The sequence below is a fragment of the Equus asinus genome, chromosome 4, assembly GCF_041296235.1.
Source record: "Equus asinus isolate D_3611 breed Donkey chromosome 4, EquAss-T2T_v2, whole genome shotgun sequence".
NCBI classification, from domain to species: Eukaryota; Metazoa; Chordata; class Mammalia; order Perissodactyla; family Equidae; genus Equus; species Equus asinus.
In genome coordinates, this window is record NC_091793.1 from 131,338,202 (window position 1) to 131,365,302 (window position 27,101).

Below are 27,101 nucleotides of genomic sequence, written 5' to 3' on the forward strand. Positions count from 1 at the left end.
GCCTGCTATTGATTTCGGTTCCCTCCCGTTTACCTCATGTTTCATCTTTTGGACCCTCAAAACCCCAGTTTGTTTTCTTTGTGTGCATGCATGTATTTATTTGTTTTTATACATTTATTAGGAATTTTAAAAGACATTCATTTAAGAAATGTTCATTACATTGCTATTCTGCCTGGGTTTAAATTAGCAAATATGCATTCACTTACTTGTTGATAAAGCATATCCTTTGCTATTATAAATATAGGAACTGATGACTTGGTTGTTTCTGAAGATCGACTTAATGAAACTGAACTGACAGATTTAGAAGGCCAACAGGAATCCCCTCCTAAAAATTATCTTTGTGTAGAAGACGAGAAAATCATGGACCATTCTCACAGTGATGGGTTGCATAGCGTTCATGAGCATGATCTTCATGCTGCTGCGCATAACCACCACGACGAGAGTAAAACCGTGCTGAGGAAACATAACCATCAGTGGCACCACAAACATTCCCATCACTCTCACGGCCCCTGTCACTCTGGATCAGATCTGAAAGAAACAGGAATCGCTAATATAGCTTGGATGGTCATCATGGGGGATGGCATCCACAACTTCAGTGATGGGTTAGCAATTGGTAAGTGGACTTGAAACTTGGGTTACCGTTTGCTCGTTAAGACCATTTTCTTTCCTTCACTATTTCAGTACTAATCTTAGGAATACATAATAATACATAAGATTAAAATTTGGAGCTTAACAAATACACTATTAAATATTTGTCATTTGTTTTTTCCAAAGGCTATGTGAATGTTTTTGATAAATTTACTTGGAGACGTAAGGTATAATTTCAGTGGGTTTTTCTTTGAACATGTAAACAAATATATGATATACTTTTACATATTAAATACACTTTACATATTAATTTCTTAGTCAAGGCATAGTCACCATATTGAAAAAGCTACCTTAACATTATGTTTTCAAATACATTTACACATCCTTCAGTGAGAACAAATTTATTTCAATCTTGGGTTTAATAATTTTTTACATCTTTGAAAAGGTGAAGAAAAATTTCACAATGTTAAAAATCCATTGTACCAAATTCAAATGTATTATATTAGAATCTTGCTAATGTAAACTGTTATTACCAGTTTAGGAAAACCTTAAATGTGATCAATATGTGATTTTCTTTGAGATCCAGACTCTGTTAAATAATCACTCAGAAGTAGGCTTTGGTTTTTTCCAGAAAAGTGAGACAGTATTTTTGAATCCACAGTGGCTGTCACATGTTAAAGATTGAAAATTTTACTAGCAGAATCAGATGCATTTATACCTCTGATCTCAGTCCTCAAAACCATCAAACAATAATACTTTGTACCAGTTATGCTGTAGACCCAGAAAAGTTTGGATAAGGATTCCAGCCATTTCAATATCTATAAATATTAATACGAGAGAGTAAGCGCAATCATGGCCTTACGTGACTTAAAATTGAGATCAAACTAACCCTCAGAGATTGAAACACTCAGAACCTCCTGCTCCCAAGCTGTCAGCAAGTTAGAAGGCCACACAAGCAGAGGCTTTAGTTCAATAGGGAGTATTTCTGTCACTGAGTAGCTCCTTCTCTCGTCACACACCTATTGTACCTCGCTATATGTTCAAAAACTGGAGTGTGTAAGACAGGTGAGTCACTCGTAGATTCTGGAATTAATTTATGTAGGCAAAAGAGATAGCACCTGTGATTGTTAATGAAGATGGGAAACAGAAGATCAGTAAACGTGGCTTGCTTCTTTTTTTTCTCCCACCTCAGGAGCAGCGTTCAGTGCTGGATTGACAGGAGGAATCAGCACCTCCATAGCTGTCTTCTGTCATGAACTGCCGCATGAATTAGGTAATAGAGCCCTAAAAGTCATCCCAGAGCCCATCACACCTCAGACTTCTTCAAATGTAAACGCAGCCGAATTTTAGAGATTGTTAAAACGTAAAAAATGACTGATGGCAAGTATGAAGTGTCATCATTCTCTTATTTATTGTATAATTTTTGTTATATGCTCCTAAAACATGTATTGTTTTATATGTATGTATTTTTCATGTATGTGAACAATATTGTGTTATATCCCATTCTGTTTCTTACCTTATGTTACTAATCATCATGTTTTTAAACTCCATCCAGGTCACCATGAATTAATTTAATATGTTGAGTCTGCTCAGTATTCAGAGGTGTGCGTTTACCACATTTGACATATTTAGCATCTAGTATTGGACACACCATGTGGCCTTTAATTTCCTGCCACTACTCATATGGCGCATTGAACATCTGTAAACGTGGTGCTTATAGACCCTGCAAGAACACTTTTTGGGCCTATACCCAAGAACGGAATGGCTGAGTCTTAGGATGTGCATGCCTGAGAAGCGCCATGTCACTAAGATGGCCACACTAGTGTAATCTAACCTGCAGTCGCTGAGAGTTCCCGTGTTCCCACAGCCCTGCCCACATTCCACATTAACTAACTCTCTAATTTTTGCCAATTTAATAGGTATGAGATATTTCTCTGTTTAGTTGACATTTATTGATCTACCAGTGCTTTTTTAGTTTCTCTTCACGTGTTTTGGTTTTCTCCTATATGTTGAAAAACAGAAGTAAAAGGTGTAAACGTGCATTCAGATAGAAAATATCTGAAGAATGTGGAGATGACATTAATTTGAAAGAAACAAACTCTATCTTTTGAGTATCCAATGAATTTCTTCATGTGCTCTTTCTAATTTAATATTTTTCTTCAATTTATCTGACTAGGAAACATCTATAATTTGTGTTTAATTGTCTTGATTGGTAGTAGCCTTACTTGCTCAGTTTGATTAGAAGTTATTCATATAATTTTCTTAGAAAATTATTAACTGTTCACAGAAAGCAGAAAAATCTGTTAGTGCTTACTTGGTGCTGATTCTTTAGGGCTTGACTTTCTTGTAGTTTTGATAACCTTGCCAACCTTGGGCATGTAGCCTTCCATCTTGTTCGTGCCCCATAATCCTTTACCCAGACCAGATCATCACTTCCTTCCTTGTCTTTTGCTTGGACAGTTTCCATAGTGTTAAATGTCTGGTTTCATTCCATTCCAGTGTACTTCATATACCTTATTGGCAGATACATCTTCTTAAATGTCACTTGCTTATGTAATTAAAATCGTTTAGTAGCTCTCCTTACATCTGAAGTAAAAGCTAAGATTCATTAGTCCTACTTTCAGTGACCTCCACTCGGGCTTCTACTTGCCTATCCAGCTTCCCTCACTGTCCTTGCTGTTGCGTGTTTTCCACTTCACCCAAACACAAGGCACCAGACAGACACCTAAACCTGTTTCTTTGCTTATACCCTCCTCCTACGTGGCTTGTCCCACTACCTCTGTCCCTAGTTTTCTCCAGCTTCACTGCCATCCTCCCGTGTCCATGCCTTGGAGTACTCTTTCTTCTCAGCTTTATCACTTACTTTCTTGAGGTCCTTCTTTTGGTGCTTAGTGTATTTTCATTTTAGATGTCCTGTTTCTTAAAATGTAGGTTCTTTTTGTGCAGATACTGTATCTTCTACCCTTCTCTAACTAGTTTCCTGTTAGAGAATGATCTGCCATGCCAGTACTTCCTTTCAATTCCATAGCAATACAAATCAAGGCCTTCTGTCAGTTTTTATACATGAGTAACATATTGCCTCATAGTTTTAACCTTTCACTTTTTCTTTGAACTTGCTTAGTAATAGTCACACACATATGTGGATAGTCACACATGTATCCACAGTATACTAGGGAAACCTCCGACTGCCCTTCCTGCCCACCCACTGCCCCCTGAATGGAGTATGTCAGGCCCCTTTGTGATTACGTGTGGTTTTACTGAATTGTCCTAACCCCCGAGGACCCGCCGAGGCAAGAATTGACAGCGGGGAGCTTGGAGATTAGGGATAGTTGCCCTCCTACTGCTTACTCCTCTTTCTCTCGGTAGTTTCTCACGGAAAGAGTGACACACAAAGACTGATAGCCGCATGTAAAACAAATGCACTGCATATCTTAATGGCCGGGTAAGCCCTTGACACCCAGTGCAGAGGCAGAGCTCTGGGAAGAGCTGGGTTAGAGAGAACTCTGCTTGGGCCCGGACTCCTCAGCGAGACATTCAGACCCCAAATCTCTACCTGTTTTACCCCACAAAGCAGAGGTTGAGACGCTACTGCTGTGAGAGGAAACTTCAATCCAATATGGAACTTAGAAGGAAAGCAGTGAGACCTTATGAAAATGTGCATTTTCCCCTAATGCCTAGTGCTAAATTGACGTAAACTGCCCCATATTCTAGCTGCTGAGGCTACTAGGGAAGAAAGAACATAAATGACCCAGCTTCCTCCCCTGGAGGCGACAGAAAAGGCTTTGGCCCTCATATCCATCAACATGGTGGGAAGTGGTCCACTGACCATAGCTAAAGGAAGTAGAACATGATTGTGGAGCCTAATTTTTGCCTTTAAGTCACCGTAATGGTAAAATAGGGCCAGATGAAATGTCTCTACTCTGATTCGATTATTCACTCTTACTCACTTGGAGACAAACAGGTGTGGAGAGAGGCATAGAACCTTCTTCCTCGGAACCTTCAAGCAAGGAAGGGGAGAAACCAGGCCCCTAGAGGCTGACACGGAAGCCTGGCAGGTCGACAGGGAGAAAGAGAAATCCTCTGCCTGCTTACTAGGTTACGATGTTGGCAAAGCAGCCTAAACATCATAGTCCAGGATAATTTATTCATTCTAAAACCTCTTTTGTCCTAGTTAAATTTCTTATTGTGAATTCTTAAAACTATTTTTGAGATTTCTATACTAAAGTCCACACCCTGAGGGGAAAGATATGTATTTAAATTACTTTGCAGTGCGTTGCCCTCGGCCTCAGTCAGTCAGTAACTCCAAGCGTAGGCGCCACTCTCCTGAACGGATGACTGTTTCTCTAGTGGCGCACAGCTGTGGGGTTTGTTTGTGTTTAGGAACGTGGTACGAAAAAGACGTGCACTTTCAAACCTAGAGCAGCATGCAGCTCGGAGATGCCCTCTGAGAGGCTTGCAGAAACTGAAACCGTCTGAGGAAACGGAAGACTCCTCTCTCTCCTTTCCTGTTTGCTCTGGGTGTGGTCATGGTGACATTGCCTGAATTATTACTCCTTTCTCTTTTCTGTTTTTGCCAAACTTGTGTAGCTAAATTTAAGTAAGTTACAACATTACTCTTGTATTCTCTGCACATTTTTCCACCCTCCTAATAAGGAACTGTATAAACATTTGAAAAATAATTTATAAGAAAGCCACATAAGATTAGGGATAATCCAGAAGGGTAGTTAATCAAACTCTCTTTAGATTAAATAACGTGTTTCGACTTCAAGGAAAGAACGTTTGGTAAATAAATGTAGCCATATCATTAAGATTCAGTTTGAAGAGGCTATAATACTGTCCATTTTTTCCTTTCCTCTCATGTGTATTAAGGGTTAAATAGAAATTCACACTAAGATTTCCATAATATACGAAGTTGTCCAGGGACAACTGAACAGTCACTGTATGTATTCATCCATGTGTATGTGTGCATTATTGAAGGCAAAAATAAAGAACCATAAAATACGTACTTGTTGAAGAAAACGTCAGTAGTTGATGTTAGCAGATGCTATACTACACAGTACAGTATAGTAATTCACATGCTATAGCGCTGGATCACATCAGTTTAACAGCTCTGGCAGGGACACCATTCGTTGTGCTAGTGATATCCTTTGTCAGCAGAAAGGAAAGACTACTGATTTATCAAAGATGGGGGCCAGCCCGGTGGCGCAGCAGCTAAGTTCGCATGTTCTGCTTTGGTGGCCCAGAGTTCACCGGTTCATATCCCGGGTGTGGACATGGCACCACTTGGCAAGCCATGCTGTGGTAGGTGTCCCACATATAAAGTAGAGGAAGATGGGCACGGATGTTAGCTCAGGGCCAGTCTTCCTCAGCAAAAAGAGGAGGATTGGCAGCAGATGTTAGCTCAGGGCTAATCTTCCTCAAAAAAAAAAAAAAGTAGATTTGCTTGTTTGGTATAAATCCTAACTGTGGGTATTTGATTTATTTTTCAAATGTTTATACTGGTTCTTACTAAGAAAGGAAGTAGAGAAAAAGGGAGAAAAATATGCAAATATCTTTGAGAATTTATAACCTGAGATAAGACAGGGACAAAGATAGATTTTAAATGAAATAATTCATCTTGATACAAGATCATTATATAAAAATCATTTATACTGCTATATACTAGCAGTGAACAGGGAAATTGAAAATTTTTTAAAGTACTATCTAAAATAACACCAAAAAACATGAAATACTTTGGTTAAATCTAACAAAATATACATAGAATCTGTATGCTGAAAACTACAAATCGCCAACAAAAGAAGTCAAAGGAGACCTAAATGGAGAGACGCACCAGGTTCAGGAAACAGAGGACTCAGTATTTTTAAGATATCAAATCTCCCTGTAGAGTTAGTGCATCCCCATCCGAATCCCAGAAGGGTTGTTTTGGAGATAAATGAGCTTTTTCATAAGTTTATATGGAAAGGGAAAGGAACTTGAATACCCAGAAGGATTTTGAAAAAGGACAACAAAGTTGACTTTAAGGCTTACTGTAAAGCCACAGTAATCAAAACAATTCATACTGGTGAAAGAGTAGACACAGAGATCAGTGGAGCAGAGTATAGAGTCCTTGCATATGTAGGAACTTATTTTCAACAAAAATGCAAAGAAAATTCCATGTTGAAAGGATAGTTTTTTCAACAAATATTGCTGAAATAATTGAATATCTACTTGAAAAAAAAAAAAAAAACACACCACAGACAAAAACTAACCCAAAAATGGATCACTGATCTAAATGAAAAATTTTAAAATATAAGACTTAGAAGAAAACATGGAAAAGCTCTTGGATTAGGCAAAGTGTTCTTAGGTCCAACACCAAAAGCATGATCCCTTAAGGAAAAAAGTAATAAAATGGACTTCATAAAAATCAAAAACTTTAGATAAAAGACACTTAAAAAAATGAAAACAGCAGCCACAGGCTGGGAAAAAATATTTAGAAAAATATGTATTTGATAAAAGATTTGCGTATATGACCCAGAAATCCTACTCACAGATATCTGCATAAGAGAAATGAACACTTAGTGTTGACACAAAAGCCTGTCTGTGGATGTGTACAGTGGCTTTATTCATAGTTGCTCAAAACTGGAAATAACCTAAATGTCCTTCAGCTGATGAATGGGTAAATAAACTCTGGTTCATTTAGGGAATATTACTTGGCAGGAAAAGGCAGTGACTTTCTGATACAAACTGTTACGTGGATGAATCTTCCACACATTCTACTAAGTGAAAAAAATCTGGACTCAGACGACTTCATCCTGTACGATTCCATTTGTGTGATGTTCTGGAAAAGGCGAAACTGTAGGAACAGAAAGATCACTGGTGCCTATGAGTGAGGGGCTGAGGAAATTTTGGAGGTGGGAGTAAAGAAATAGTTCTAAAGTTTGATGGTGGTTGTGGTTACATGGTATGTACTTCTGTCAAAATGCAAATCTACATCCAAAAAGGGGGGGAATCACGTATGCAAGTTATATCTCGGGTTTAAAAAGTATTCATTAAAAATAATTCATCTCGAATCTCGATTGGTTACTTCATGCTGTGTGGTTGCCACTCAGGGATGAAGGGAATCATCTTGCCATCCAGTATTATCAGGGAAGGCATCAGAGTGGACATAGTGTGTACCTCTGTTCATTGAGTATTAAGTAATCCTTTTTAAACTCTCTTTTAAAATTCTAAAAGGAAACACTGTGTTTTATAACTTAAGAAGCATTCTTCTGTAGTCTCGTTTTGTATTCCCTAACCTCCTGCTAAATGAAATTGTCCCTTTAGCACAGTTGGTGGGTGAATTATTGACAATATGGTGGGGAAATTTGTAGAGGAAGAAGTTAGGGAACTCTTTCTGTAGAGGAAGCTGAGAAAGGCCTGAGGAAATGAAAACTCAAGGGGAGGGAGGAGATAAAAGCTGATGTTGAATCCAGGTCTCACCAGGAGAATTGAGTATTTAGGATCAGAGGGGAAAGATGTAAGGAGAGTATTAATATTAGGTGGAAACTGGAGAATGGCAATTTAGAAGCCATTGGTAGGTAATCTCCTTAGGTGTATCTTAACTTTCCCAATAATGTTGCAGGATTTAGTTTGTAGCAATTTGTTGGAATATGGAAAAATAATGCCTTGCACTAATTTCTTTGTTGTTAACTTCTACTTATTTGTTAGAAACTTTAGGACCTTGTAACCATACAGTTAGAAAATAACAAATCATGTATTTTTAGTCATGTGAGATCTTTTTTAAGAGAAAGAAACAAACCTCTGTATTTTGTATAGTACTTTGCCTCTACTAGTGTTGAATTATTGATTGGATGTTTGTATGTTTAGTAACAAAAAGTTTGTTATAATTAGTAAAACTATTGTTTTTGACCCTTTTGCTTCAAGATTATTATTTCTAGCGGCATTTTGCCCTTCTAGTAACATCTCTCTCAGCGATACTTAATCATTTTTTTCCCTGGTATTCCAACTTGAGACAGAAGAATAAGAAAAGCCTCTATTCTTTTTTACAGTTTTAGGATTTTCAGATTTAATTTTTTTCCTGGAACAAATAAAACATCAATGTAAACAACATACAATATACTTAGAGCGTCTGTTACCTCTTTCCTTACTTAGGCCGTTTCCCTTTGAAAAAGGGCAGCGATCAGAGAGCTCGAATTGTTGCTCACAAAAAACACAGTGACCCAGTTCTGTTCTTCTGGGTTTTTTTCTTTTTTAAAAAATTTTATATTTCATGTCATACCGTAAAATTGACCTTGCTTTTTGAGGTACAGTTCTTTGAATTTTAACATGCATATGGATTTGTGTAACCACCACCATCGGGATGCAGAACAATTCCATCACCCCAACCAACCCCTCCTGCCATCCCTCTGTCACCAGGCTTTCCCACCCCTGCCCTCTGGTGACCACTCAATGTTCTCCATCAGTGTAGTTTTGTCTTTGAGAATATCAGACAAATGGAATCATGGGTAACCTTTCAGACTGTCTTCTTTCAGCATCATGCCTTTGGGATTCACCCAAGTTTTTTGCATGTTAAAGCTTTAATTTAATAAGTAAAAAATAAATTTTCATGATAAAATTTCACTTCTTAAAGGTGCATTGTTTTTATGTCATTGTTAATTTTGTTTTTTTCCCTAAATTTGTATATAAAATCCTGTGGTTTTAAAACTCTCACATTATGTCTTAACTGCAGGTGATTTTGCAGTTCTTCTTAAAGCAGGCATGACTGTAAAGCAAGCAATTGTATACAACCTCCTGTCTGCCATGATGGCTTACATAGGCATGCTCATAGGCACGGCTGTTGGTCAGTATGCCAATAACATCACACTTTGGATCTTTGCAATCACTGCAGGCATGTTCCTCTACGTAGCCTTGGTGGATATGGTAAGATATTTTATATTTTTCTTGTTACACTAAATCTGTAAATAGAATGCAACTTTTAAAAGGGAAGAAACCTTTGGATGTGGTTTGAAAGACTTAATTATTTTTCAAAATATTACCCATTTTAAAGACATGTGATATCCTAAATAATCTGTTAGGGAAAGACATTTAACTATAGGAGGGTTCGTTCTTGGCAAACCAGTTGAGATGCTGGAAATTTTTGTCCAAATGATGTTGCTATTCAAAGTAATCATCAGTAGTATTTAGAGATATAATTACAGAAGTATACTACTTTGAAGGTTTTGTGATATTGAGGTGAAAACGTTGTTCTTGTTAACAAAATAATTCTTTGAGCTTGCTTTGTGGTGAACAAGGAAGAAATACTATACCTCTTAGGTAAGCCAGTCTTCTGCAGAAAATGGTGCATATTCCAAGGGATTTAAGTAGTTTTCCTTAATTCTGTGATTAAAAATTTAGGTTATATAGTTTTGAAATGAGACTATCTGATAGATCCTACCAGGAGGAGAAGTGAATGTAATATCAGATTAAAAATAAAAAGTAACAAAATTGCTAGTTCTGCAAATACACTGCCTAACATATTTAGGATATTAAAGTAAAATTAAAAAACTAATTGTTAGTGTTTAGATTTATTAACTTTAAAGTTAGAAATAATGCCTATTTACTATAGAAAATTTAGAAAATAGGAACAAAAAGAAAAAATAGAAGTTGTTTACATTCTCCACCTAGAGGTCTGTTTCCCGAATCTCCTCTTAGACTTTATTTCCTATCCCCATGCTCAATACTCTTGCTTCCTACTTCATGGAGAACATGGCAGCCATCCATCAAGACAACCTCTCGCAAGTTCCCCTCACTATTTCTATTCATCCCCCAGTGTCCATGCCTGTTGACCTTCTTTCCTGTTACTCTGAAGAACTGACTACGTTCCTGGCTGAGGCCAGCTCCTTCCAATCGTTCACTAGAACTTATCGCCTCTTGCTGACGCCCTTAAATTCTCCCCTTTTTCTTCACATCATTCATTTTTCCCTCTCTGCTGGATCATTCCTGTCAGCATCTAACCCTGACGATACTTCTCCCTCTGACAAGGTCGGGAGAGGCGTGGTTCTTAACTTGCTTCTTGTTTCAGCCGCCCCCAGTGCTCGCCTTCCCTCGGAGAGCAGTCACCCTTTCTTGTCTGTTGAGTCTCTTCTCTCTCGAATCTGGCCTCATCAGGTTTTCTCCCTAACCGCTCTGCAGATTGTTCTTGTCAGATTTACCATCTACCACAACATGCGTGGCGAAGTCCCCTGGTCATTCACCTGCCATTTACCCTGCACGTCTTCATCTTACGTGTCCTAACAGCAGCATTTGGCAGTGGGTCATTCTCTTCTCTCTGAAACACTCTCTTGTCACTTGCTCCTGTACCCCGCCCTTTCCTGGCTTCCCACCTCTGCCCTTTTTTTCTCAGGTGCTGGATCCTCTTCTCCTCCCCTACCTCTGTCAGTGAAAGCCTCTAAGAAGTCTCATCGCTCTGAATATTGATTGGATGATAATTCCAAAGTTTACATCTTAAGCCCAGACCTTTTCCTTAACTCCACATCAGTGTATGCACCTGTTAAACCCGAATGTCTAAAAGGTACTGCAGACTTACTATGTTCAGAACCCAGTCCTGAATACTTGCCAACCCCACTCCTTGCACCAACCAGCACCTCCTCTAGAATTCTCCATCTCAGAAATGACAGCTCCATTCTTCTAGTTTTTCAGATCACACCCTGAGTATCGTTTTTTGACTCTACTCTCTCTGTCCTCCCCACAGCTGGCTTGTCAGTAAGTCCCAAGGGCTGCAGCTCCTAACCACCTCTGCACCCCCACTCTCATGCAGGCCACCGTCGTCCTTCCCTTTCTGTCTGCTCGCCCTGCCCACCACGCACTGCATCAACAGCGCAGACAGGGGGATCTTTTTAAGTGATCCTGGTAAGATTAGATCATGTCAGTTATGTGCTTCACGCCCTTCAGTGGTTTCCATCTTATTCAGAGTAAAAGCACCAAAGTTCTTGTTTTGACCTTCAAGGTTTTTCATCCTCCTTATTTCCTCTTCCTCTCCCTCCTTCATTTCCTAATCTTCCCTCCTCCCCTCCCCGCTTCCCCAGGAGGTGCACTCTGCCTCGGGTCCTGGCTCTTGTTGATCACTCCACGTGGAATATTTTGTCTGCAGACATTCTCCCAGCTAGCTCCCTCACTTCTTGTGAGGCATCCTATCTAAAATTTGACTGTCTACCCCAATATTTCACATCCACTATCCCTACTTTAGTTTTTTCTCCTTTGCACTTGTATCTCGATCTATTAAGAACACACTAAACATTTTACTTATTTATTGAGTTCATTATGTGCCCCACTAGGATGTCAGTTTTGGGAGGGCAGGCATTTTTGTCATAGTTCACTAACTACTGGACATGTGTTTACAATTAGTTGAATGCAGAATGAATGAGCTAATTCTTATCCTAGGAAGCTAAAGATGTAAAAAGAATGAAAGAGTCTCTACAGTACATATTTATAGTCTAATGAAGAAGAAAAGTAGCCATCAATTACAATTCTTTTGATACATGTTATGATAAGAGTGGTGCACCATGTTTGTGGAACTACAGAGAAGGGCTCGCTAAAAACTTGGGAAATAAAATTAGGGAAGTGTTTCTGGAATAGGAAATCTGAGCTTGAATCTTAAAGTAGAAGAGTTTGTTAGAAGCAAGAGGAAAGGGCATATGAGAAAGCAGAATAATAAAGAGCATCATTGTTTGATCAGTGAGTTTACTCCTGGGACCATATTCTGAGGAAATAACCTAAAATGACTACTGCTAATATAACAAACAAAAATAAGACCATATTAAAGTGTTCTTTGCAGTAGTGTTTATAATGTCACAGTTTTATTGGAAAGACCCTAAATGTCCAAGAAAAGGGGGACAGACTATCCACATATATTTTAGGATTTTAGTGACACTGAAATATGTATTTTCTAATATTAAGTGGAAAATAGATACAAAAATTGCATCCATAGTTGGCCAGATCGTGACAGTCACACAACATGCCATGCTAAAAAGATCAGAGTTTATCTTATAAATTTGAGGGAGCCATTAAAAGGTGTAAGCAACAATGATGTGATCACATTTGTTTTAGAAAGACCGCTTTGGCTAAGGGGAGACATTTTTATTGGTTTATAGTCATTTTAGAAGATAGCAACAGTACCAGAGGTTTTAGTTTGAGGTGCCTTTAGGATACCCAGCTGGAGGTACCTGGTTTAGGGGGCTTGGACAGCACCTGTTTATCAATCAGTGAGAAGCATTGTTGCATTTTAACGAGGATGGCCGTACCAGTCGGTACTGGCTGGCTGCTAGCTGTGGTTATGGCCATCGGTGTGGGTGTTGGCATTCAGGATAGAATTGAATGTGCCTGTTCTAGCTGATATGTACACATATCTAGAGGGGAGATTTCTGTGAAACGTTCTGCACACTATTTATGCTTAAATATTAAGGAAAGTCAGCAGTAAAAGTTTTTTTTTTTTTTTTGTTTAAAGATTTTATTTTTTCCTTTTTCTCCCCAAAGCCCCCCAGTACATAGTTGTATATTTCTCATTGTGGGTTCTTCTAGTTGTGGTATGTGGGACACTGCCTCAGCGTGGTTTGATGAGCAGTGCCATGTCCGCGCCCAGGATTCGAACCAACGAAACACTGGAACGCCTGCAGCGGAGCGCGAACTTAACCACTCGGCCACGGGGCCAGCCCCATTAGTAAAAGTTTTTGTAACAATAAAAACTTGAGGGAAGAGGGGAGAAAAGATACAATAAAATAGTCTTCTTATTAGAACCATAGGTAGGAAGTTAGCCATTTTAGTCTCATCCCAGGTTTTGGTCATAATCCAAACTTTCTGTAAAGGGCAGATAGTAAATACCTAGGCTTTGTGGACCATATTATCTGTGTTACAGTTATTCAGCTCTGCCATTTGTAGTGGTTTCTGTCACTACTGACTACCGCACTCTGCTAGTGAAGGACAGTCGGCTCCGTTAGCCGTTGCAGCACCGCCCTGGACTTTCAGACAGCATGATGGCAGCCTGCAGTAGTTCTTAAAGGGGAGCCTCAGGAGACTGTTGAACATGCTGCAGCACTGTCAGAGCGTGGTAGCTGGCTTAATTGTCCTCATTATTTAATAATGAATAATGGCGTTTCTTCCTAGGCAGGCCTTATGTACTTACCACCATATCTCTCCTCCCTAAACCCAAAAGCGCCAACATGTTGTTTGGAGCAAAGCTTGGTGTCTAAGAGAAATAGCATATCAATATCATCTTTCTGTAGATTTTCATTGCAAACGTGAAGTATGTTTTTGTGAAAGTGAAAGTTAGAAGTAATAATTCTTTAACAATTTTTATTAGTTTTGGATAGAAAGAATTTATGCTTATCATAATGCACATACATTTCTTCTTCAACAAATCTTATTTACTTAGGTAAATTAAAGATTTAAGTTTTATACTTTGAACTATGGGTTATTCTTAAATGCTTATACTGAAAACTTTTCAATGTATTATGCCTTTAAAGATACTAGGAACTTTCACATTTTAAACATTTTATCACTATTAAGGGAATAGAGTACACTGGGAAGGCAGGGTGCATAATTTGGTCGTAGCTGGGGAGCTTCTATATACTATTTTTTGTGTGTCTTATTGGAAGGAAAATAGTGGCTTAAGAGCATAGAGATGCCAATTTGGAATTTCTGTAAATATCTGTCTTTGCTGTCATGTGCAGTGGGAAATGAGAATTTTAAATGGAAAAGGGTGAAGAAATGATACAATTTTGAATTAGATATCCCCAAAAGATTTACTTTCCTGGTGAACTTAAGATATATCAGTAAATGTGAGAATTGTAGTGTTCTTTTCTGAGAGTTTTATTGGCAATAATAAATTGTCTTACATTTAGCATAAAGTAAATGTCGGAACTGATGAGGTCAGTGGGTGATGTAACTTTAAACGTGGCTGATGCATATATTATGTGCAATTGTTGCAGGCATGAGAAGGGATCGGATCTACTGTTTACTTAGTACATAGCTAGAGCATAAACTTGCTTAGTGTTTGACTAAAATATGTCTTATGATTAGCACTGTGTTAAATAAAATAATTATTTTATTTGTAGTTATGCTTTTAGTCGTTAGTTTTCTGAAGTAAGAAGATGTAAAAAAAAAAAAAAAAACCTTGAGCAGAATATTATAAAAATTGCTTGTAAACATCTGGGTTTTTTTTAGCTTCCAGAAATGCTGCATGGTGATGGTGACAATGAAGAACACGGCTTCTGTCCAGTGGGTCAGTTCATTCTTCAGAATTTAGGATTGCTGTTTGGATTTGCCACCATGCTAGTGATTGCCCTCTATGAAGACAAAATTGTGTTTGACCTCCAGTTTTGACCATTCCCAGTAATTACTGTTGGTTACGAGAATGTTACCATGCAGCTTTGCATCTTTTTCTTGTACTGTATGCACATTGCTCAAAGAAAAGTCAGTGGCTTGCACTACTTACAAGTTCCATAGATTTGAGCCTAACCATGAACGACTGGTGCTCAGTACTGTTTTCCCTGTGTGAAGGGGTCTTTTGAAACTATAAAGCTTGTGATAAAGCAAGGAGAAAACGGGACTCCATGAACCAAGGTTGATATAGGTTGGATTAAGAGTTTTTAAAAAAATAATCATATAAAACACTAAAGTAGTCTTTATTAGTAAAAACCTCTGTGGCTATGCAGAAATAGAAATTGAACCAAAAAATCACTTAAACTTTAAAAATGTTTTCAATGGACTCTGGGCAGACTTTTCTTTTTCCTAAAAGTGAATTTCAGTGTCCTTTAATTCAGCTCCGTATAGATATATGGTCATAGGGATCAACTTGACACAGCTTTGCAATGCATAAAGTAGACTGTAGGACTAGAGGAGAGCTCAGGCTGCATTAGAGTATGAATTTAGTATTGGGAAAAGCCCTTATTCTTGAATCTAGAGTTACTATTTTTGTATATATTTGCATAGTGTTTAAATTTGCAGCCTAAACTACTGAAATTTGTGATTGTATGTGTGAGCTTCAGTTTAATGAAAGATTCATAATGGTTCTTGGTATTAATATACTTGGTGTCTGGGTTTTCTTTTTTTCCTGAACTTTAATTTGTTTTTGTTTTGAGTTTTTTGGTGTGGGTAGTGGGTTAGAGCATGTGGTAAAATCTTTTTTCGTTAAAATTGTAACCCTCTACAAATATCAAACATGAAGAACCCAAACAAACATGGTCTAAATATTCAATTTCCCTACTTGAACAGGACTAACTAGTTATTTGGGAAAGTTAAGTCCTAAATGCACACATTGCTTTACCAGTTTGGCATTGGAACCAAGAGCACGTGCTGTGGCTGGCACTAAGGTGGTAAGGCAGAAAATCCAAGTTGACCACGTCCATAACCTGTACATGCAGTGTCAAAACGTCACTACGATGACCTCTGATGATACCGTGGCTATCATGGTACCAGGCGGCTTGGAAGATAGTTTTAAATAACTCAGCTGAGATCACTTGATCATTTTGTGCCAAGATATGCTGTTGGTGCCTGACGGGGATTAGTCTCTTTTTTGGGTGCCCTGCTCTTCTACCATAATTGTGAATGATTTGTGAGAAGTGCAAGCCATGTTTATCCTGAATTTTGACCTAATAATTTGTAGAACTAGTCATGTGCATGTAGCTTTCTGTTCACATCTGTGCCACCTGGTTGTCATTTATGCCAGGTAAACTGTATTTGAACTCTGTGCAGGCAGCTTTGTTTTAATCTGCTTGGCTACCAGTGTAGCTGCTTTTAAAAATCTTATTCAAACATTTTAGAGCCAAACTCTTTCCATTCCACTTAAAATGTTTTCATTTAGTCCTCCGCCTTTCCCCAGTTCCTTTCCTCCTACTCCATGAACTTTAAAACAGCAGAACTTCGAGAGCAGCAGGTGCCTCCAGGTGTTGATAGGGCATTGCCAGGGTTTCTTCTTTATGCTGTAAGCAGCGAGCCTAGGTGGTGTTTCCTTAATTCATGCCTGAATTTCACAGATTGTTTCTGGCTTTCTCCATGGCCTCCTGTAACGAGTTAGGAGTTTTCTACGGAGGTTATTTTCTGCATCGGGCACTGCATCGGGACAGTCCTCATCTCATGCTTGGCCCTTCAAGCAGCCTCGCTAAAAGGTGCTGATATTTTATTTAGTACTGCCAACTTCAAGCAATTCGAGTATCTTGCTTTCTGAACCAAGATTTATTTATAGTTTATTTTTGGGTTTTTATACCCAAGGAGGATTCTGCATTCCAGCATTAAATCTGCTTGATTTTAAAACTTTTATGAAAAGCAACAGCTGGAATATACTCCCAGACTTAAAATAAATGCCTGATGTAAAGCAAATAGGTTATGCTGAAGTATATAAAGTTTTATATTCTCTCAAAAATGGTGTTACCTTTATTTGCCAGATTTTTTTAAACCTTTGGAGAGGGCTGCGACAGTTGCTGCTAGTATTTTGTTAGGGTTCCACCAGTGTTTAGTTTTCACGTCATCCTAATGTATCGTTTCAAGTCTTACTAGACAATCTGAATTCCACTACATTTCTGTTTGGCTCCAACATTCCATTTAGCTTGACCAGTCTAATTTAACATGTGTTTGTTGGAGGTCATTAATGTTACTTGTACAATGCTGTCACTGTGTGACATCCATATGGATTTTGGTGTACATCACATTGCACTCAATCAGCTGTGATTATGCTTAGGAATACTATAGTAACTAGATGCAGTGTGAACCTTTTCCATTAACAGTAAGTCAGTGGCTTAAATGTGATTATGGTCCTGCAAGGTGATACTTGCTAAAATATCTAAACTTTTTTGTTGTTGTTGTAACCGAATCATTTTTTAAAAATTTATAAAGCTGGAAATGATCAAATGCCATTTTTTTCATTGTCAACAGTGGTGTGTCATTTTATGTATGTTCCTAATGCTTATGGAACTCTCCCAAAATAAAGTTATTCAAAAGAGCAAATATACCAGTATGTTTTCTTCAGTCTAGTCTTTACTTCAGAACATTTCCTTACACTGAGGTATGAATCATTTTAAATATAGGCTACATTTGCACATAAATTTATAATTAAGTATAACTTTAGTCAAATTGATTTAAGCCAAATAAATTGTTTAAAAAGTAAAATATATTTTCTACTCAACCATCTATAAGAAACAGGAACAGGGAAACGACGTCTTCTAATTATGAGTTAAGTTGACATAACAGTGCTACACCGCGTCCAATCCAGTGCTCCTTGGGTTGGTCAGAGGGAAGGGTCATGGCAATTACGAAGTTCGTAGAGTGCCCGGTGGTGGATAATGTTCCTCTCCGCTCACTTGTCTTATACAATGGAGCAACGTAACTTGGTCGTTCTGGAATATCTACCCTCTTACAGGGTTTCAGCCACATCTGGAAGGAAGTGCGTAAACTTCTTTAAGTCAAGGCTGGTATATTTACATATATTTGAGCCTGATATGGTATTGTTAAAGTTATGTCTGAAAATTTCTGTGGCCCAAATAGATTTTATTTTTGTCAGCAGTGCTGCCATTGCTCAAAACATTTTATTAGAGCTCTTGGAGCTATCTTCAGAACCAGTCTAGAAACTAAATGAGAAAAAATAGTCATTTTCACCTACTCTGTCCAGAAACATATTGCCCATTTACTCATCACCTCTCCACTGTACTTGGCTGAGGATGACTTTGGTTCCTACAATAATAAAAACTCAGACTTTCAGAGGAGAGAGCTGCCACCCTTGACGCTCGCACTCATGTTGCCTTATTAGTTAAAGGCCAACCCCCCAGAATTCTGAAAGGCTTTTCTTCAATGACTGTAGAAGCAGATCACCTCCTCATTTTCATGGTGACTATTTTAAAGGGGCGATTATGTATATTGTGGCCTCTGCTTAAAAGTATAACTGCATTCCTTTCTAACTACAATAGACTCACGTTCCTTTGAGAGAGTGATTAGCCACCTGCCTAGAATGTTACCATTGTTGAACCTCACCAACCTCAAAACTAAGATTTGGGAGCAAGTTGATCTCTGAATATAAGCGTAAAGAACAAACTATGATCATAAAGAAGAATTAATGTTTTGTTTTAGAATTTAATTAAATTCCTTTTAGCAGTAGAAGTAATAGCAATCCTTGAGGTGATGGGAGTTGACAGCCCCACTGCTCAGAGCTCTTGTTTAGGTTTCTCAGGTCAAAACAAATTGTATAAAGATGCTAGTTTCTCTCTTTCTCCCACATAATTGTGGAATCCAGATTATTATAAGGGGGATCCATAAAGCAGTTCTTCAGATATAAATATATGGACTCAACACTCAAGTCAGACGTATTTCATTTCAACCAAAAGTGGGTTTTGTTAATGAGAATTTTTCTTAGTGACTTCCTTATTCAGGAAAATCATTCATGGATAAATTCCTTCTGCTATTCACTGCAAGCTACTGAAGAGTGTGCATGTGAAAGCAAGATGATTTGATCCCAATCAACTCCTGAAATTGCAAACATTTGCCCTTGTGACTTTCAATTTGGGTCTCGTATTTGAAACTGTCTGCCCACAGTATCTTAGTACATGTGGCAGGATTTTTACAATTGGCTGTCAGCTGGTCCCTCACTGCCCGTTAGAGCTGCTCTGAAGGATTCTTGCCCGTTTGAGCTGCCCCTAGCGCCCCACAAACAGAATTCATGTCAATCCATAGCATGTATTTCATCACCATCCCAGACCAACCGTTCAAGTTATGTGAAAAATCTATCTAGCTATGATGTAATAACAGATGGAAACAACAATATAGCTTAGTCTGCCCATGCTGAAGATAGGTGCCAGGAAACTTTCTGCAGATGGTTTTCATATAGTAATCTAAATCTGCAAGTTTCACATTTTTAGGACAGTGTATATGTAAGAAAATATATATGATAAACATATGTATGTGTGTGTATGTGGATACATATATACCATCCATCCTCATTCCTGGATTCCGTATTTGCGAATTTGCCTATCACTAAAATTTATTCGTTATCCTAAAATCAGTACTCTGCGCTTTTGCAGTCATTCACAGGCATGCTCAGAGCACCAAAAACTGAGTCACCAGACAAGCAGCTTCCCAGGTGAGGTTGAACCTGGTGACATTCTGCCGCCTTGTCTCAGCTCTCATAACTAAAACAACTATCCGTTTCACAGTTTATTTAATTCCAAGTTTTTCACATTTTTGTGGCGTTTTTGGTGATTTCGCTGTTTAAAATGGCCCCCAAGTGTAGCGCTGAGGTGCTGTGTAGTGTTCCTAAGTGCAGAAAGGCTGTGATGTGCCTCATGGAGAAAATATCGTAAACTTCGTTCAGGCATAAGACAGTGCTGTTGGCCATGAGTTCAATGTTAATGAATCAACAGTAAACATTAAATAAAGTATCTTTAAACAAAAGCACCAATAAGGCAAGGTTCTGTACTCATCAGTTAACAAAAATGTGACCAGAGGATCGCAGAAACAACCTGTATTTCTCCTAGGAGCAATGGTTCAGTATTTACTAATTCACTGTTGGCAGCCACTTTATAAAACATAATTACCGTGAATAACGAGAATTGACAGTATATGTGTGCGTGTGTGTGTGTATATATAAAATAGACCCCGCGTACATGTCATTAGAAAATACTAACCACAGGCACTGCATCATAAAGAATTTTGGGATGTGATTCTGCAAGTTTCTTGGTCTTCCTATTCCAGGAAGCTCCATCTAGAAATAATCCATGAATGAAAACACCTAAATATAAAAGAAGCAGGTTAGAGCGACACTTTAACCGTGTATTCATTGAGCTCTGAATCTGAAATTCCTACAGGTGAACACTACGCAAATGACACGAGGTCAGCAGCCTAGGACTTGTTCTAAAATGAAAGCGCTATTCTGAGTGCTTTGTCTTAACACCCATATTTCCAGAATATCTATACTTTGCATAGTCAATTAATTCAATAGTAAAATTAGATGTGGAAAACAAAAGAGGAAAGGAATTTTTAATTAGTCTGTGGGAAGTTCTCAGTTTGTGTGAACACTTATCAGATTTATATTTTTTTTTAATTTTTATTTTTTTCAGATGTACATCATGTTTCAAATTCTGGATACATTACATCATGTTCACCACCCGAACACTAATTATAGTGCATCCCCTCACATGTGACCCTAATCACCCCTTTTGCCCTCCCCCCTCCCCCCTTCCCCAATGGTAACCACCAGTCCAATCTCCAATGCTATGTGTTTTTTTTTTTTTTTGTCGTTTTTATCTTCTACTTATGAGTGAGATCATACGGTACTTGACTTTCTCCCTCTGACTTATTTCACTCAGCATAATACCCTCAAGGTCCATCCGTGTTGTTTGAACTGGCCAATGATTATAATGTTAGAAGACAGGAAATCTGCAAGAAAATTTCTGCCTGCATTTGTAGGGATGCAGTGGCTCCAGGCAGCATGTGAACAGAATACTCTTCTGCAGATCTCTAGTGTCGTGAGAGTTAAGTTTCTCCTGTCCTTCTAGAATTTATTCTCACTCCAACACCTCTCCATAGTCTGTATGATAGGACACATGGATGGACTTCCTCTAGAGCATGATGTCATACACTAACAGTTAAAGAAGAACACCAGTGAGGAAAGCAGTGAGCCCTGGGTGACTTTCTCTGGCTGTCCACTGTGTAAAGCCTCATGGACTGAATGTAGCTATCCGCACATGAAAACATTTGTAGCAACTGTTGCACAGATGTGAAGGCAAGCAATGTGGAATTTAGAAAGACCTAGGTTTTAGTTCCTAATTGCTGTGTGACCTTGAGCAATTCATTTAACTTTAGACATGTTTTGTCGTTGGAGAACAGCTGGAAATCATTTGTAAAACAATGATGCCTGCTTTGTGTACCTTGTAGAGTTGTTAGAATCAAATCATTCAGTGCTGGTGAAAGCACTTGGTAAAGTAGTATATAAAAATCCACTGGGCAGCACTGTCCAACAGGACTTTCTGCAATGATGGAAATAGTCTATATCTGTGCTTTCTAATATGGTAGCCACTGGCTATTAAACACCTGAAACACAGCTAGTGTGACCAAGGGATTGAATTTTAAATTTTATTTAATTTTAATTATAGTTAAATTTTAAAAGCTACATGTGGATGGTCCAATGATGGATGTTGGGGGAAAGACTTACCCTTTCTCCTCTAGGTGTTAACTGATGCAAAGAATAGTTGGAATAAAATGTCAGTTTTATTAATTGACAAAGCACTTGTCCAGTAATTTCCCTACTATCACTTGGGTAAAGTTGAGTTGCAAAATGCCCCCTGAGCCTGGGGCAGTGTGGGGCGTGGACCCGCCTGAGGGAGAGAGAGGTCTGCAAACATCCTACTTGCTAACCTCTAGGCCAAATGGAAGGCCTGCAGGCCAGTCACAATAATAGACGGGACTAGGGGAAGCAGAGGAGCCCCCACAGACAGGTCCAGGAAAGCCCTTGAAGACCCTGGCGCCGCTGACTCGTCAGCAGTCTCTGGCTCTAACCAATTAGATTATCTAATCCTCACTTGGGAAAGAAAAAATGTCGTAGAGAGTAAACAAAGGGAAGAGTGGCACATCTAAGAAAAGTGACAACAGGGATCAAAGTTCCCTCCATCCCAACAATAATCTTATAGGAAATGTTTTCATTCCTCATGGTCAAGAAGGGCCTTATGGAAAACACAAGATGTAAAACAGCAGGCAGACGTTAACCGAGTCCTGGGTCACAGCCTCTCCCGCTCTGTGAGGCATGCCTTTTGCCATCTGGGAGAGACGGGGTCAGCACGTGTCACCTACAGCTTCTCGGCCTCTCTCGTTGGCTGTTCTCTGCCTCCCTTCCTGCTGGGCAGTGCTCTCCCCTGATGACTCTGAGTCACCCAGTACTTCCCAGTAGTCCAGACAAGAGGAATCTTAGGAAAATATATGTAGAATGTATGGGGCCAAATCTAAGTCGATTTGTAGTGGCCTTGTGGCCTTAAAGTGACCTTTTCATTACGTTTCAATCCAGTCTTTGGTAAATAAGGTTAATATCTTCCTGAGCCCCAGAAACAGGCACATACTAAAGCGTGTAAAGGAGAGAGACTGGTGGAGGGTAGCGATCAGAGAGAACGAAGCTGTGGTTCCAGCCCAAGCTGTTCTCAGGTGCCATCTGTGTTCCTCCCACTGGGGTCCCATGAGAAAGCTGCTCTTTAGGAAAAGTCTATCGCTCCAAATCATTCCATGCAATGTCATTTTCTTTCTTAGAATTAGCTAGTAGGAAGGAAAACAATGGAATTACAAAAAGCCTAATTTGTGCGTGTCTGTGTTTATTGGTGAAATATGTGTGTGTGTACAAAATAATGAAATTCATGATTTAGTAAATATTTATCTGCTATTATAAGTCAAACCTTAGGCTGATACTTTGGTATTCAGTAAAATGGCTGGCTTAATTGACAGCTACTCTTTACTGTGCAATCCTGGAACACTAAATGGTCTTTATTGATCTTTAAATAAGTTGTGCTTTATTCCTGCTTCACTGTTTTCAAGCTAATTTTGGATTTTAATAAATTTGGATCTTTAATAAAAGGGGTTGTGGGTTAAATTAGTAAATCATTGTAAAAGGAAATACCAATTATCCTGTACAATGTCCAAATTCAGTATATAATGACGGGCAGTTCAACAGTTTGATCTCAGGTGTTAGCTAGTTTGTAAACTCAGGCAATGCTTTTATAAATCCTATCTTTAGCTGAATTCAAAAACATCTAACTCTGAGGGACATCATCAGTGCTATTCAGACTCCAAATGCCATCTTCTGCCTTTTATCATAATGATATGAGGACAATTTAGAAAAAAATTCTCGCATCTGAATTAAATACTTAAGAATCAACCATTGCTTCTTCAAGAAAGCTTCCCCTGAGGAGTGTGATGATGTTTGCGGACTTCCACTCAGGCAAAAATTCTCAGTGGGCCAGAGAGAAAGCAGCCAGCGGAGGAGGCGAGCCAGGCGGCCTGGGGGTGGACGCTCAGCTCGGCCAGTTACTAGCTGTGACAGCTTGGGCAAGTTATTGCACCTTCTGAGCCTTAGTTTCTAGCTCTGTATGAGAGGGATGATAGTATCTGTGCCGTAGGGGTATCATGAAGATTAAATGAAAAGTAAAATAAATGTAAAGTTTCCAGAAACCAGTAGTAGTAACAGAGCAACTCCATGGCCTTCCTTCGATTTGCCTTTACCCAACTTAAACACTCCCTTCCTCCTTTCCCAAATACTTAGTTTGAAGCAAATTATGTATCCTTCTCAGTATGTTGCTAACCTGCCTATATATGTTCTGATCTTTATGAGGGTGTGGGAACTCAAACTTCTATTTAATGTTATCTTTTACAGCATGTAATATAGTGAGCTGTACAGATAAGGTATTTTTTTTAAAGGCCTGTATAATTAAAGAAACGATAAACTAAACAACTTAGCAGAAGGTGGTTAAACACCCTTTAGGCATGCAGCAGTATGTCTATTCAGGGTGTGCTAGGAATGAAAGTATTCTGAACAAATGCCCAAATTAATGATAGGTTAGGCATCTATGGCCGGAGGAAAAACGATTAGTTTTAAAATATCATTTGTCCCAGTGATCTTTTTCCCCTTGCATCTAATGTTCTTAAATGTGTTTCTGCAATAAAACTTTAAATTAAGTATTAAAGAAGATTGCAATGAACGGTAGCTTAAAAAGTTGGTTAGATTCCATGAATTTGTAGTGGATTCAAGCAGCATGATTTTTGGAATTTCCACAGGAGTATTTGAGGGCCTCTTGCGTGCCAGACACTCTGACAGGCGCTAAGAAAAGAAGGAGGAAGACAAACAAGATCACTAGCCTCTTGGGATCTAGATTTGATTCTAACTACAAAGGAAAAAATGTCATTATTAACATATTTAGTTGTCTAAATTTTCTATGGGGGCTTAGTGATGACATTATCTGTTTACGTATTTAAAAAGTTTATGTGGCTTCTGAACAAATGAAGGATTATAAGAGTGTAACTACACTAGTAGGGAGGCTAGATAAGAGGCTGGAGCAGAAGTCTAGATAAAAACAGTGGCGGCAGTAGGATTATACAAGAGTGACTGCATTTGATGTGAGTGTATGAGAGAGCAGGAGAAGGAAGAAGAGTTCATGGGCTTCTGGTTGGGTGGTGGTGCCATTTATTGAAATTCATTATAAATTTTACGTATGCAGGAGACACCAAAGTGGAGATGTCAGGTAGGCAGTTGGATAGAGAGGTCTGGGTCTTAGAGGAAAGACTGGACATTTAAATTTGGAAGATATCAGCCAGGAGACAATCTTTAAAGACACAAAAAAGTATGAGGCCACTTGGGGAGAGGATGCAATTAGAAAAGAACAACAGTCCCAGGACTGAGTCCTCAGGAACTCCAATATTCAGAGGAGGATAAGCTAGCAAAGAAGCGTACATGTGTCCAGTGGAAAAGAAAAATCAGGAAATGGGTGATGTGTTGGAAACAGAGAGAAGAATGTCTCTAGAAAGAGGAGGTTGTCAACTAGTGAAAACTGCTAAGAGGTTAAGATGAGGACAGAAAGATGAGGACATTGTCTACATGGAAGTTATTAATAACTCAGAAAAGAAGGGCTTCAGTTGATCGACAGGATGAAGAGTAGACAGGAAATATGAGGTAAGAACCTGCAGATGGCATGTAGAGACAGTTCTTTTGAGAAATTTTGCTATAAAGGGGAGCAGAGACACGGGATAGTAGCTGAGGGGATGTGGATGGTAAGACAATTGGAATTCTTGATTTGTTTTAAGATGAGAGATTCTAGACCATGTTGCATGCTGATACGAATTACTTAGTACTGAGAGAGATACTGCTGATTCTAGAAAAAGGGCACAACTGAAGGAGCAAAACCTTTGAGAAGGAGGGAAAAAATAGGATCTGGACTCTCAGAGCATGCACCTATCGACAGATTTATGGATTTGGTCGTGCTAAAAGCTCTTTTCTGATGGCTTCTTATTTTTTCAATGAAGTTATGAGGTGAGATGTGAGGGCATAGAGAAGGACAAAGAAGGCACAAGTGGTTGCTTTTAGCGTGGGAAAGCAACTTTCTCAGGGAATAGTAGTAGGATTGCTTCATAGTGTTACAACACCCTTGAGGATTGTGGCCACTGATGTAAAGTAAAACCACATGACACAGTACTGTGATTATTGTACACTGTTCGGGTTACACGTTTACTTGTTAGTATCCCACCAAAGCCTAAGTTAGTTGAGGGTCAAGATCCTGTCTAAATTGTTCACTGCTGACATCCCCAGTGTCTAATAGAGTGAGCCGGTGACAAATAAGGAAGCAGAGTTGTCTTCGACACATTAGTTAGAGCAGGACACATTAAGAGTTCTTTAGAGATTAAAGTCATTTATTTAAAGACCACCATTTTGGTAAAATTCAGGAATCTGTAGCATTTAAAAAATAATGCTTGTTTAAAATAGTAGCTCTGTCCACTAAATCTGAAATAAAACACTAGGGTAGCCACTAAATATTGAAAAGACAGTCTATTAAGAAAATAAAGATAAATTTCCTCACAATGCTTCAATCACAAAACAAATGCTCCTATTAGCTATCAGCTTTATTAAGTTTTGGAATGATGCACATAACAGGAAAGAATACCTGTTTTAGGAGTCTGCAAAGGGATGTCTTCAAGGGACCAGGAAACCTCCTTCTTTCCAATGCTGTGCCATCTTAATTCCCCAAGGTCACCATAAGATTATGGTTGATTATTCCATGTATTGTTAATTTGATGATTACTTTATTCCTAACTTATTAGAAATAATTTCAAACTTACAAAATTTTGCAAAAATAAAACAGGACCAGGGACATATACTCCTTATTCAGATTCATTTTATCCCCATTTGCTTTACCATTTGCTTGTTCTCTCTTGCTCTCTCTCTCTCTCACTTGCTCTCTGTCTCTCAATAGGTTTTTTCTCCATCATTGGAAAGTAAGTTACATATATGATGATTAAGTTTTTTAACAGTTGAGAAAAGTAAGCAAGAATGTTACGTTTTTGTTCAGTGTCCAGATATAAGCCAACTCATTCTGTCAGTGCACTTACCATCTTCCGGAGCATGCTTATATTCCTTGTCTTCCATCACTTCATAGTCAAACCCAAGAAGATCAATGGGGATGGTATATTTCCTGGCGTAGTTCTGCTGGGCACCGGTCAGGAAGGCTTGTGTGAAGAAGAAGCCAGACAGCCAAAAGACTGGAGGAGGGCCGACCTCGTACCATTGCTGTGGTGTCAAAGTAAAAGTGTCCCAACAACAGAGCCTTCAACTCTGAATACAGCGCTGCTTAACAAAATTTGTCCAAACACACCCCCCCCCCCATTATCTTTTAGGTAAACTAATAAATGAGCTAACCCTTTGAGGAATAAAAAGTCATACTCTCAGGTTTTAAAAAATAAGTAGTATATTCAGTATTTGTTCTGACTTCAATTTCCTATCCATCGCTCCAGCTTGAGTACCACAATGTGCACGAATGCAGATACAAATGTGTTTT

General features: G+C 38.7%; 2 protein-coding genes across 9 annotated transcripts in view; one reads left to right on the forward strand and one right to left on the reverse strand.

Annotated features, from left to right (window-relative positions):
• SLC39A10 (solute carrier family 39 member 10) overlaps positions 1 to 16,048 on the forward strand; it is a 124,487-nt gene extending 108,439 nt beyond the window's left edge. For all 7 annotated transcript variants that reach the window (XM_070508276.1, XM_070508278.1, XM_070508279.1 and 4 more), the window contains 4 exons: positions 245 to 613; positions 1,781 to 1,861; positions 9,296 to 9,486; positions 14,764 to 16,048. In XM_070508276.1, the coding sequence (XP_070364377.1) occupies positions 245 to 613; positions 1,781 to 1,861; positions 9,296 to 9,486; positions 14,764 to 14,922 (800 nt within the window). In that variant the 3' untranslated portion in view covers positions 14,923 to 16,048. The remainder of the gene's footprint in view (positions 1 to 244; positions 614 to 1,780; positions 1,862 to 9,295; positions 9,487 to 14,763) is intronic.
• Positions 16,049 to 17,560: 1,512 nt separating this feature from the next.
• DNAH7 (dynein axonemal heavy chain 7) overlaps positions 17,561 to 27,101 on the reverse strand; it is a 236,331-nt gene continuing 226,790 nt past the window's right edge. For both annotated transcript variants that reach the window (XM_014835173.3, XM_070508274.1), the window contains 3 exons: positions 26,656 to 26,833; positions 20,208 to 20,311; positions 17,561 to 17,967 (listed from right to left, as the gene is read on the reverse strand). In XM_014835173.3, the coding sequence (XP_014690659.3) occupies positions 17,761 to 17,967; positions 20,208 to 20,311; positions 26,656 to 26,833 (489 nt within the window). In that variant the 3' untranslated portion in view covers positions 17,561 to 17,760. The remainder of the gene's footprint in view (positions 17,968 to 20,207; positions 20,312 to 26,655; positions 26,834 to 27,101) is intronic.